Source organism: Lolium rigidum, chromosome 7 (assembly GCF_022539505.1).
Source record: "Lolium rigidum isolate FL_2022 chromosome 7, APGP_CSIRO_Lrig_0.1, whole genome shotgun sequence".
Taxonomy (NCBI): Eukaryota; Viridiplantae; Streptophyta; class Magnoliopsida; order Poales; family Poaceae; genus Lolium; species Lolium rigidum.
Genome location: NC_061514.1, coordinates 14,644,879 through 14,657,450, shown reverse-complemented (window position 1 = coordinate 14,657,450; position 12,572 = coordinate 14,644,879). Strand labels below are relative to the sequence as shown.

Sequence of the window (12,572 nt, the reverse complement as noted above, 5' to 3'; positions counted from 1 at the left end):
AGTACAATAGAGTTCAGTGAGCTGACTATAAGACATTAAATAATACAGTATATTTTAGATGAGTTGGAGGAGAGAGAAGAGGAGAGAGAAGGGAGGTGGGCTACTATGCAATAGCCAGCTCTTGCACGTGCTCCTAGGCACCTTGTGAGAGTGAAATGTGGGCCATATATTAGTAAAGTACTACATTCTTATAGCCAACTATTGTACATGTTAGCTATATGATGACTACAAATGATATGATATCTTGTTATAGCCAACAGTTGGCTGTACTATTGGAATTGCTCTTATGTGTTCTGTATTTCACATTAATGCAGTCCATGCTGATCAACATGTCTCAACTCTATCAATGATAGAATCATATTCTCATGTAAACGCTGTAATATTGAAATCCTGATTAGGGCGTGGAGACCCTCCAGGTTATCTTTTTGGCGCAAAGATTGTACTATTAATTATAACAGGTTCACAGCTGCTCCAACTTAGCACCACTTGGATATGCACTCAGGCCATAGTGTAGTTGTGAAGCTGCTAGGAACAGTTGGAGATTCACCTTCAGGACGTAACCTTGGAGATTCACCTTCAGGAGGAGGCAGGTTCCCTGTTGATTTGCAGAAACAAATGAGGAGCCTTCACAGGATTTTGTGTTCTATTGCCCTCAACGGCTGAGTCTTATTGACATACCTGAAGAGACTCTGCATCGGTTGAAATCAAATTTGTTATCCTCCCAGAAGAAAACTTCTTACGACTATCATTAGTCAGTCGCAAGGACTTGCGGAAAACAGCAGCAATCTGTGGGAAAACGGAAAAAAAAAAGTCACAAACCTATAAAACTGATGAAGTGATGCCTAAAACATAATGAAACTCAACATGTCGAGATCGACGCTGCACGCGCGAGCGGAGGCCCGCCGCCGCCGTCCGCCGCACGGGCTTCGCCCGACGGTTTCCTCCGGCGGCGGCGCGGCGAGAGGGGCTACAGGGAGGGTGGGCTGCGGCGCGGTGGGGCTCGGGTTTCCCCCGAGCCGCCCAGGGACGAAGCCAGGAATGAAGTATAAGGGGGGCAATCTTAGTATGAGGGGGGCAGAACTAGCTAAAATCGCATAAATAAGGAGCTGACATGGTTTGCGTTCAAAGGAAAATCATGAGCATAGGGGGGGCGCAGCCCCCACTCGTCCCCCTTGTCTCCGTCCCTGGAGCCGCCGCCAGAGAGGAGCGACGCGGGGGTCGGGAGGTGGTGTTTTTCATCGAGAAAGAAAGTAATGGCTGCAGTTTGAAGAACCCCGTTTCTTAGTTTGATCTCCTATGCGCCTGGATCTGCACGCCGGCGGCGGCGGCGAGAGGGAGGAGGTGGGAGGGAATCTCGGGAGGAAGAGGAGGGAATGAAAGTTACCTGGTCAGATCAAGGAGTCAGAGAAGATGCTAGGCCAAAAACCCCCTCTGAAGGAGGTACGCCAAACGTAGAGATGTCCCTCCTACGAGGAGAAGAGCCATTGTCCTGACGACGCTGCTTCGCACGATCGGACGGATCAAGAAAAGCGATGACCCAACAACCAAGTATGTTGTCCGCATTTATCGGGTGTTGGTATATGGCCAAGTGCATTTATCTTTTCGTCGTCGTTTTAGTCCTCATATGATTGGTAGATGGGATGAGCTTTGATAAAATGGGGCTGGAGGGGCAAATGCCCCCCCCCCCGTTTTCTAAAAAAAGTATGTTGTCTGCGAGTAGTTTCCAAGCTGACTCGCCACGAGTACGGGCAGCCCGCCGGCTGCCATGGTGAAGGTCGCCACGGCCTCCTCGGCTATCAGGTCCAAAAGAACACAAGTGGGCAGAGCGATGCCACATGTCAGGATCGCGCTAGTTGTCTTGAGAACGGTGAGAAGTAAGGTGAGAAAACTGACTCTGTAAAGTAGTGTAAGATCGTCACTGTACTCCACCAACGCAAAGCCCACAGCCAATACCGCACCAACAAAATTCGTCACGAATATTTTTGCAAAGTTCATCACGATCGAAGTCCAGAAGGATCAAGGCGAGAAGATCAAATCATGGCTTTGGTTTGGATGGATCAAAGCTTTGGATGGAAAGTGAAGGGTGTGAGCTTCGATGGAAAGAGAAATGCAAGTGTTAATTTTTGGATAAAGTGGGTGTGAGACTGGCTGCCGCGGTTGTAGTTCTTGGGATAGATAAGGATCGGTAGATGTTGACGCGATCGGGGATAGTTCGGAGGGTCCAGCTTGACGCGACCGGGGAAGTTCGAAGCGAGGATGAAGAGAAACAGAAGAATAGGAAGGAAACGTTTCACGTCGTACGGTGGCAGTGGATGTAATTTTCAATCAGAATTAGGGACAAGTCTAAAACAGACGAAAATTTGGGGAGAAACCTTACTTCGCTTTATTAGTAGAGGCCGATCGGCCTAGAGTCCGTTATGTTGACGGCACAAACAGGAAGAATTCGTAGCTGGTACGATGGAGCGGCACATACCGGAAGAGTTTATAACTTCTACGACGAATCAACGGACGAAACCAAAAAGTCAGGACGGATTGTTTCGACGGGAGTCGATCTGATTTCTTGGCGGCGGTGGCCCTTTTGTATGTGAAGGCGGGGCGGAGGCGAGCCCTAGCGTTCGCATCTCTGGTGCAGCTCGACACATAGCGAGGATGGGCTGGACCTGGGCCAACCAGAGGCACGCGCGACTGCGCGAGGAGCTCGCTCCAGGAAAGGACGGACCTAACTTAGGCGGTGGCAACCCTGTAATTTAATTGAAAAACACGGGTAAATCTAAAACGGACGAAAATCTGGGGGAGAAACCTTACTTCCTTTATTAGTAGGTAAAGATAGATATAGATAGATAATAGATATAATATAATATTATATATTATATATTATTAAACAACGGTATCAAACTGTATGAGCACGCGCAATATGATTTCCATTAATCATGTTAACGACTTCAAGCTTAGAAATTGGTTGTTTATTGTGCCAAAACAGCATGAACAAATAATAGTAATTAAATCAAAGAAGCATGCAGCTAGCTAGCTAAACGTGATCGAATCCGGCATGGCAAGTAGGTGCGAGAGAAGCAGAGCTAGACGTCGAGGGTGTAGCAGCAGTTCTTGAAGGTGTCCATGTCACGGCTGAAGAGCGGCACGTAGGCGTCCACGCTTCCGTCGCCCAAGAAGGACGGCAGCAGGATGAGCAGGCCCTCCACCGGCAGGTAGCTGGGCATGAAGAAGAACGGCCGTCCGCCGCCGAAGTCCATGTCGTAGAACGGGATCCGCAGCCAGCTGTCCACCTCGATGTTGGGGCTCAGCACCATCTCCGCCGCGTCGGCCGTCGCCACCAGCCGCTCCTTCTCTACGGCGCCGGAGCTGGCGAAGTCGATGAAGGACTTGAAGTACCCGTCGTTAATCCGGGCCACCTCACGGTTGATGAGCTCCACCGCGTGCTTGACCGGCCTGGTCACGAGGTCCCCCGCCGTGGCGGTCGGCCGCGCCCAGAGCACGACGTTGCCTGTGTAGCCGTCCGGCACCCCAGGGCTCATCCGCGCACGCCCGTCCACGGCGATGGCGACGCTGGTGGACTCCCCGCCGTCGAGCCCGCGCGCCATCGTCATGGTCCGCCACAGGTGCGCCACCACGCACTGCAGCGTGCTGTACGGGCGGTGCGCACCCGCCGACGCCTGCGCCTTGAGCTTGGAGATGAACTCCCGGCTGAAGTGTATCTTTTTTACCACCACCTCATCGTCTTCGCCGGCAAGGGCATGGTGGACAGCTTCACAGGCACCGTGATCCTCCTCGTAGGGCTTGAACTCGACGCCGCGGTGCTCGTACTCGACCAGCGGCTTGTCGCGGGGCTGGAAGAATGACGCGCGGTCGTGCACGGGGACAGGGTCGATGGTGTCGCCGCGGGTGGCCTGGCTCCACGCGACGAAGAAGTTGCCGGTGGCGCGGCCGTCGGACACGATGTGCTGCGTGGTGAACCCCACGACGAGGGACCCGCACGGGAACCGCGTGACCTGGATGAGCATGAGCTCCTCGGGCCCGTCGTCGCCGCTCGGGTGCAGGCACAGCACCTCGGGCGTGGGTTTGAGCGGCATGACGCTGTCGAGGGACACGTCGGCCGTGGCCTCCACGAAGCGCGCGCCGGCGTCATTGAGGAGGATGGCGCGGTTGCTCTTGGCGTCCACGCCGAGCCGCCCGGCCCACTCGCGGTAGTCGACGAGCGCCCTGGCCAGCCCGGCCTCGAGGACGGCGTTGGGCGGCGCGGGCGGGCGGAAGGCGTAGATGACGGAGATGTAGGTGTCGAAGTTGGCCTTGTCGAGCACGGTGAGCGGGACGACGTCGGCCGTGCTGCCCGGGGCGACCCCGCAGCCGGCGTAGTCGGGCGTGACGGCCTTGGAGGAGTGCACCGTGATCTTCATGTCGGATGGCAGCTACTTAGCTAGCGTACGTGAGGAAGTTATGGCCAAGTGATTGGTCCAGGAAGACACGACAAGCTAGATACTAGGTGGTGTGTGATTGATTAGTGGATATGGGAGCTGATGGTCGAGCCTGTTGTATATATAGCACGTAAGTAGCTTAAGAGTGTTGTACGCACGTACGCATCCATGTCCATTGCATGCATATCATGAGATGAGATGGTGTGGTTGGTGAGAGCTGACTGCTTCAACGAAACGAAACGATGGTTGGGCCACCACGACCAAGCATGTCATATTTGTTCTTGGGGAAGACGGAACTGGTAGTAGAAAGCAAGAGCTGACCATGCCATTTTTGCCTCTTGGTCCAGAAGAAGAAACTGCTAGCTAGCGGTAGTCGTTGTTGTAGTTCGTGTCTTGAAGAGGACTGCAGTTAGCGGAGGATGAGATCGGGACGCCGCGCGCGCGCGTTTAGATTTCAGCATATGGCGACCGGGAGAATAAAATAGAACCGCAATTGTAAAAAATTAAGGTTTTGCTAATTCTCCATCTCTGTCAGCAGAATTAGCTCATAAGCATCTCAACAACGCGTCAATGCGCTATTAGTGATGTTGGCATGCGCGTTCCCTCCACTTGAGATGGAGCTGCCTATACCAGCGCTCCACTAGACTAATCTCAATAGACATTCTGATCCAAAATAAGATAAATTCAAACTTATAATAGGAGACTATGGAAGGCTCATAACGATAGAATCTCCAAGAATAAGCCCTGCTCCTCTCATCAAGTTCTTCATCCATCCGTGGAGGACATCTTATATTTGAAAGCTAGTGTATGTATGTTCCTCCTCGAAGCAGGCTTTGCTTTCGCTATATTAATATAGCAACCACACCACTAGAAGGGTTCGAAATTTAAAAAAAAAAAATGTTAAGACAACAACACAAACATGCCCAAAAGAAAAAGAAAAAGGAATGAAGCAATGACAAAGCGATGAATCGATGATCCTACAACCGTTGCGCCCTCAGTCTTAGATCATGTGTCCACGCTCTTGCTTTTGCTTTCTACTTGTCAATGGAGTTTCTTGACATCACCATACTCCTCTACTTGGCAACGGAGTTTCTACTTGACAACCATTGCGCCCTCAAATCGTTCTTGCATTGCGCCGAGAGATCTTGGCAATGCATGCATGCGTTACATGGTAGGTGAGGCATCAGGCATGGGAACAGTTGAAAAGGGCGGAGTTCTCCGATTTGAGGATCAGGATTGGATGGGTCAAAACAGTTTCTACGTACGGAACGATCGATATCATCTAGATCAAGTTTACCAAAAAAATTTCTGCTCCTCGCCCCGAATTGGCACCATCGAGCTGAGCTGGCCTTGCCATTTCTTTTGCCTCTTCCGGGAGAATGAATAGTTGCATGTGCATGTACCGACGTTTTCAGCACCGGGCCGGAGTAGGTGAGCAGAAGATCATGTCGATACGCCTCGCTAACTTGAGGCGCGCAAGCTTGGGACTTTACCTGTTCGATTGGTAACGAGCATGGTCATTAAACTTCGCTGGTGGATAAGATCATACGACAAGGAGTGATCCATGGAGAAAGCTAGCTTTGGTACATTTAAATTTAGACATTATTTAGAGTATAGATACATCTAAGTTCAAATAAATTTTAAGATTTACTTTTATGAATGGAGGGAGCAGTATACTTCTGTCTGCGGAAATCCGATAGCGACGTAACTCCCCGCCCATTTGTGCAGCTATCGGTGACATTCTTGATTCTTGTTCTGATTTCACTGGTCAGACTTGCTTGAAGGAACTCGTTAGCAACAGCTCTGCTCAAGGTCCACACCAAACCATGCCTCGGTCAAATGGCTATGGATCGAACGTGGAAGGACGGATGCAAGTATGTAGTACGTACGAAACATGCATGTGGTTGGGAGAAGGCATTTTCTTTCCTCACACATTATAGTCTTGGCGCGTCTGGTTGGTCAAATCAGCTACTAGTAGCCATAATTATTCCCTTGAAGTTTCTTTGTTGCCCAAAAAAATGTGTTCTTTACAAACTTTATCGCTAACTAGTGGGCGGCCTGGGAGTATTGCTATGCTATTGAGATTTGATATGTCCAGTGCGCCGAGAATCATCAAAGTTGGAGGGATATGCACCAAGGACCATCACATCTTAGGTCCAAAGGAAATCAAGCAGCCGAGCCGCCGTATGTAGACAATGAGCACGAGTGACTTCTTCCTATTTCATTCACTGTCATTTTCAGGTTAGATCACATCGATCTCGCAGGAGTGCAACTACATGTCTACATTCTCCTCCCATGGTTTTTCTCGCGGTTGTAGCTAGAACCATGAGAAGAATTATGAACGGAGAAAGTAGCTCCTGAGCATATGACTTTAGCGCGCATGTGTTAGACTTTGTATAGCTGCCTTTGTATTATACGTGTATATGTACGTTGTACCCCTATATATATATGAGATATGCCACCCCTAGAGGGTTGAGCAAGTTCCCACAACAACGTTGTTTTACATGGTATCAGCCTAACATCGATCCGCCTACCCCTAACCCTAGCGCCGCCGCCGCCTTAAACCCTAAGCGCCGCGCCGCCGCCTCTCCCCACCATGACCGCTTCCGCCTCGGGCACCACGAGCTCCGGGCTTCTTCCCGCATCGCTCGCTGCCCTCCTCAACGCTCCTCCGTCCCCGCTTGCTCCCCAGGCGCCGCAGTTCTTCGGCACCACCGCCGTTGGCTCCATGTACTCGGCACCGCCTCCGCCGCCGAGCACCGTTGCCGCGGCCACTCTTCTCGCCGCCTCGTCTGCGGCCTCCACGGCATCTCTCGGCGCCGCCACAGTGGGGATATCCGCCACAGCGGGTTCACCCGCCACCGCCCTTCCGACGTTGGACACGGGGATCGCCACAACTGCCCTCTCCGTCGTGCCGACGGCGTCGGGGGGGCTCCGCTGCCTCGGCCTCGCCCGGGATGCAGCCTCCTCCACCCATGCCCGCGCCCTTGGCGCCGGCCCCTGCTGTCGCGCCTCCCGTGTACGCCACGGCTGCACCGGGGTCGGTCGCGGTACCGGCGGCGCCGTTTCACTTTGCCAACCAGATCACCATCCGGCTAACCCCGGACAACTACTTGTTCTGGCGTGCTAAGGTGTTGCCGCTGCTCCGCAGCCATGAGCTTCTTGGGTATGTTGATGGTTCTCTTCCATGTCCTCCTCAGGTGATCATGACCGTGCAAGGCCCCGCCATCAATCCAGACCACCGCGTTTGGGTTCAGCAGGACCAGGCGATCCTCTCCGCCATCCAGGGCTCCCTAGGTGAGGGAGTCGCTGGTCTCGTCCTTTTCGCCGCCACCTCCAGGGACGCTTGGACCACGCTGGAGCACGCGTTTGCCAACGTCTCCACCTCCCGCACCATGGCCCTTCGTCGGCAGCTCGGTGAAATCAAGAAGCTCGACTCCTCTGCCTCCACCTACTTCAACAAGATCAAGGTGGTGGCGGATACGCTTGCCTCGCTTGGCCAGCCACTCCGCGATGAGGAGTTCGCCTGCTTCATCATCCAAGGGCTCGACTCCGACTACGACAACCTGGCGGAGGCAGTCAATGGCGCCACGACGCCGCTGCCTCCCCACGAGCTTTACTCGCGCCTCATGTTCACGGAGCAGCGCGTCGAGGCCCGTCGCGCCGCTGGTGTCATCACCGACCAGTCCGCGGCGCACTGGGCCAACCGTGGCCAGCGTCCGCCCGCGCCTCCCGGCGCTGGTTCGGCGCCCCCGCCGGCGGCCAAACCCGCCCCACCCCCTGCACCGACCACGGGTGGCGGGCGCGCCGGCGACACTCGCATCTGTCAGCTGTGCGGACGTCCGGGGCACCTCGCTTCCAAGTGCCACCGCCGTTTTCAGCGCAGTTTTCTGGGCATCGGCAACAATGGGCAGGGCAATGAACGCCAGGCTCAGCTCGCCGACTTTGGCCCTCCCCCTGCCGCCCCTGCTGCCTTTGCCGCGACTAAGGGAAAGGAGCACGTCCAGGGGTCCACTCCGTCCTACCCCATCGATCCTGCGTGGTACATGGATACTGGCGCCACCGACCATCTGACGAGTGAGCTTCAAAAGCTTACCACCCACCAGCCCTACTATGGTACCGATAAGGTTCACACCGCCAATGGTGCAGGTATGCCCATCTCTCATATTGGCCAAGCATCTCTTTTGACTAGTCTTCCTAGTAGACAGCTTCATCTTCGCAATGTTTTACGGGTTCCCTCGGTCACTCGTAATTTGTTATCTGTTCCAAAACTCACTCTTGATAATAATGTCCTATGTGAATTTCACCCGTTTGATCTTCTTATTAAGGATCGAGCCACCCGGGACGTTCTGCTTAGTGGTCGCCTAAGCCAAGGGTTGTACCGCCTGGAGGATCCTACTCTCTCTCGTGTCTTCAGCGGGATTCGAGTATCATCATCACAGTGGCACTCTCGCCTTGGTCATCCTGCCACTCCCATAGTGCGCCATATTCTCCACCGTCATGAGCTGCCACTAGAGTCTAGCAATAAAGAGTTAGGTGTGTGTGATGCCTGTCAACAAGGCAAGAGTCATCAGCTACCATTTGTTTCCTCTACTAGAGAAGTCAAGAGTCCTCTTGAGCTTGTGTTTTCAGATGTATGGGGTCCTGCCCAAACCTCTGTTAGTGGTCACAACTATTATGTGAGTTTCATTGATGCTTATAGTCGCTTTACTTGGCTTTATCTCATTAAGCGCAAATCTGATGTGTTTGATATATTTGTTCAGTTTCAAAAGCATGTTGAACGACTTCTCCAGCATAAGATTATTCATGTTCAATCTGATTGGGGGGGCGAGTATCGCAATCTCAACACATTCTTTAGCAAGCTTGGAGTTTCTCATCGTGTCTCATGCCCACATACACATCAGCAGAACGGTGCCGTTGAGCGTAAACACCGTCACATAGTTGAGACTGGGCTTACTCTTCTTGCTCATGCCTCTGTACCTTTTCGGTTTTGGAGTGATGCATTTGCTACTGCATGCTTTCTTATTAACCGTCTACCTACACGAGTGCTTCATATGAAAACCCCCATTGAGCTTCTCTTGCATGAAATTCCTGACTACACATTTCTCAAGGTTTTTGGGTGTGCTTGTTGGCCTCACCTTCACCCCTACAATAGTCGCAAACTTGAGTTTCGATCTAAAAAATGTGTATTCCTTGGGTATAGTTCTCTTCATAAAGGCTACAAGTGCCTTCATGTACCGACCAATCGTGTTTACATATCACGAGATGTTGTTTTTGATGAGAATGTCTTCCCATTTTCTACCATGCCACAACCATCCACTAGCGATACACTCATGCATTCATCCTCCATTCTGCCTGGCCAATTTGAAGATGTTGCATATGCGCCTGTGTTGTTGCCTAATCATGGTGCAGGTATTGGTCGCGGAGCACGCCTGGAGCTTCTTCCCGACAGCGTTGCTTCCCCGGTGCCGCACGTCGATCCGGCCATGCATGTGCATGCCCCGGGTCCCGCGCCTGTCATGGCGCCATCGCCCCCTGGTGCTTCCTCACCTGGCACGCCTACGGCGTCCGCGCGCACGGTCCAGCCCGTGTCGCCGCTGGCCCGCCCCGCCTCCCCATCGCCCGGGCCGTGCTCGCCTGGGCCTGGGTCCTCGTCGCCCTTGACGCCGCCTCGGGTGGCGACTCCCCCTGCTTCGCCCAGGTCCGCTCAGCATTCGTCGCCGCCCGCTACGCCTGGGTCGGTCGCGCCTGCCTCGCCGTCGCCTTCATCCGCTGCGTCTCCACCACCGGCAGCACCGCCTCCACCCGAACCTGCTGCCTCGCGACCTCATACGCGCAGTCGAAGTGGCATTGTTTGCCCTAAGGAGCGCACCGACGGCACTGTTGCATGGCTGGCAGCTTGCATGGCTCATGCTGTGGATGATCCCACTGCTGAACCTCGCAGTTATCAAGCCGCTATGACCATTCCCCATTGGCGGGCTGCTATGGAGCAGGAGTATCAGGCTCTTCTTCAGAATGAGACCTGGACGCTTGTTCCTCCTCCCCCACGTGTCAACGTCATTGACTCGAAGTGGGTATTCAAAGTGAAGAAACATGCTGACGGCTCTATCGAGCGTTACAAAGCTCGTCTTGTTGCCAAGGGATTCAAACAGCGTCATGGGCTTGACTATGAGGACACCTTCAGTCCCGTTATCAAGCCTACAACCATTCGGCTCCTCCTGTCTTTGGCAGTCTCCCGCGGTTGGTGTCTTCGACAGCTGGATGTTCAGAATGCATTCCTTCATGGTCTTCTTGAGGAAGAAGTCTACATGCGGCAGCCCCCAGGATTTGTTAGTCCTGATCAGCCACATCATCTGTGTCGACTGACTAAGGCTCTGTATGGATTAAAGCAAGCACCGCGTGCTTGGCACGCTCGCCTGGCTTCTGCTCTTCATACTCATGGATTCATCCCCTCGAAGGCCGACACATCGCTGTTTCTGTTTCAGCGACCCCGTGTGACTATGTACCTACTGGTCTATGTTGATGATATTATCTTGGTCAGTTCCTCACCGACAGCTGCTACTGCTCTCATTTCTGCTCTTGGTGCTGATTTTGCTGTCAAAGATTTGGGTCACTTGCACTTCTTCTTGGGTATTGAGGTTGCTCATCAGTCTACTGGTCTGGCTCTCACTCAGAAGAAGTATTCTCTGGATCTCTTGCGCCGTGCTTGGTATGCTCAAGTGTAAGATGTCGCCCACGCCCATGTCTTCTACGGACAAGCTCTCAGCCACTGATGGTGTTCTCCTATCTTCCGAGGATGCCACGGAGTATCGCGAGTATTGTTGGTGGCTTGCGAGTATCGACCATCACACGTCCGGACTTGTCCTACGCTGTGAACAGAGTGTGCCAGTATTTGCATGCTCCTACTGATGTGCATTGGTCTGCTGTCAAACGCATCTTGCGTTATGTCAGTCACACGTCCTCGTTTGGTCTTCATCTCCGGGCTAGTTCATCAGGTGTTACGTGCTGCGTTCTCGATGCTGATTGGGCTGGGTGTCCGGACGACGGGCGATCCACGGGGGTTATGCTTGTGTTCCTAGGTCCTAATTTGATCGCCTGGAGAGCACGCAAGCAAGCCACTGTTTCTCGCAGCAGTACCGAAGCCGAATATAAGGCTGTTGCCGATGCAACTGCTGAGCTCATATGGGTTGAGTCCCTTCTTCAGGAATTGGGTGTCTCTCAACCTCGTCCACCGGTCCTTTGGTGCGACAACATCGGTGCCATGTTTCTTTCATCTAATCCGGTGTTTCATGCACGGACCAAGCACATAGAAATTGATTTTCATTTTGTGAGGGAACGTGTCTCGAAGAAGCTACTACAAATCAAGTTCATCTCATCAAAGGATCAACTTGCAGACATCTTCACCAAGCCTCTACCTTTACCCATGTTTGAGGTCTGTAGGCGCAATCTCAACCTTCATGCTACTTCAGGAGTGAGTTGAGATTGAGGGGGGGTGTTAGACTTTGTATAGCTGCCTTTGTATTATACGTGTATATGTACGTTGTACCCCTATATATATATGAGATATGCCACCCCTAGAGGGTTGAGCAAGTTCCCACAACAACGTTGTTTTACAGCATGTATGAAGCACGTTCTAAAATAATTCTTCCGCTCACTTTTACGGCCGGGTGGACAGGTGGTCTTAGAGCATCTCCAGCTATATCTCCGAGACCACTTTTTTTTCATCCGAACGGACGAAAACGGTCCAGTCACGTCTCCAGCTTCTCGTTTTCGTCCGGATTTAGGACTAAATCCGCCCGGACTCCCCAGGCCATCCTCGATTTCCCGGGGTGCTGCTGGGGACTCCGGATGGAGCAAATTCGGCGCTTTGGTCCGCATGTCAGTGAAGATCCGCGCTTTGGTCCGTGTGTCAGTGAAGATTCCGCGCTTTGGTCCGCGCAAATTTCTCGAGACGGCTGGAAAATCGTTGCTCCCCATGTCAAAAATAGGTCTAATTCGGACCAATTTCCATTCGGATTGTGCCCCGGGGGCCTCTAACGGCTGGAGATGCTCTTAGTGGATCCCGTGTATACGGTCTGATAATAGACTAGCTTTCCTAAGAATAAAGGGATCGAACTGATCAGCCACAAACTAAGACTCGAC

General features: G+C 52.8%; 1 protein-coding gene across 1 annotated transcript; it reads right to left on the bottom strand.

The window, feature by feature from the left end:
* Positions 1-2,999: 2,999 nt before the first annotated feature.
* Positions 3,000-4,412, bottom strand: LOC124678900 (agmatine coumaroyltransferase-2). The gene has a single exon (XM_047214757.1). It carries the CDS (start codon positions 4,410-4,412, stop codon positions 3,078-3,080), a length of 1,335 nt encoding a protein of 444 aa, XP_047070713.1. The 3' UTR covers positions 3,000-3,077.
* Between the last annotated feature and the right edge of the window lie 8,160 nt (positions 4,413-12,572).

Coding starts and splice junctions, on each gene's coding strand:
- LOC124678900 (XM_047214757.1), bottom strand. CDS start 4,412: ATGAAGATCACGGTGCACTCCTCCAAGGCCGTCACGCCCGACTACGCC.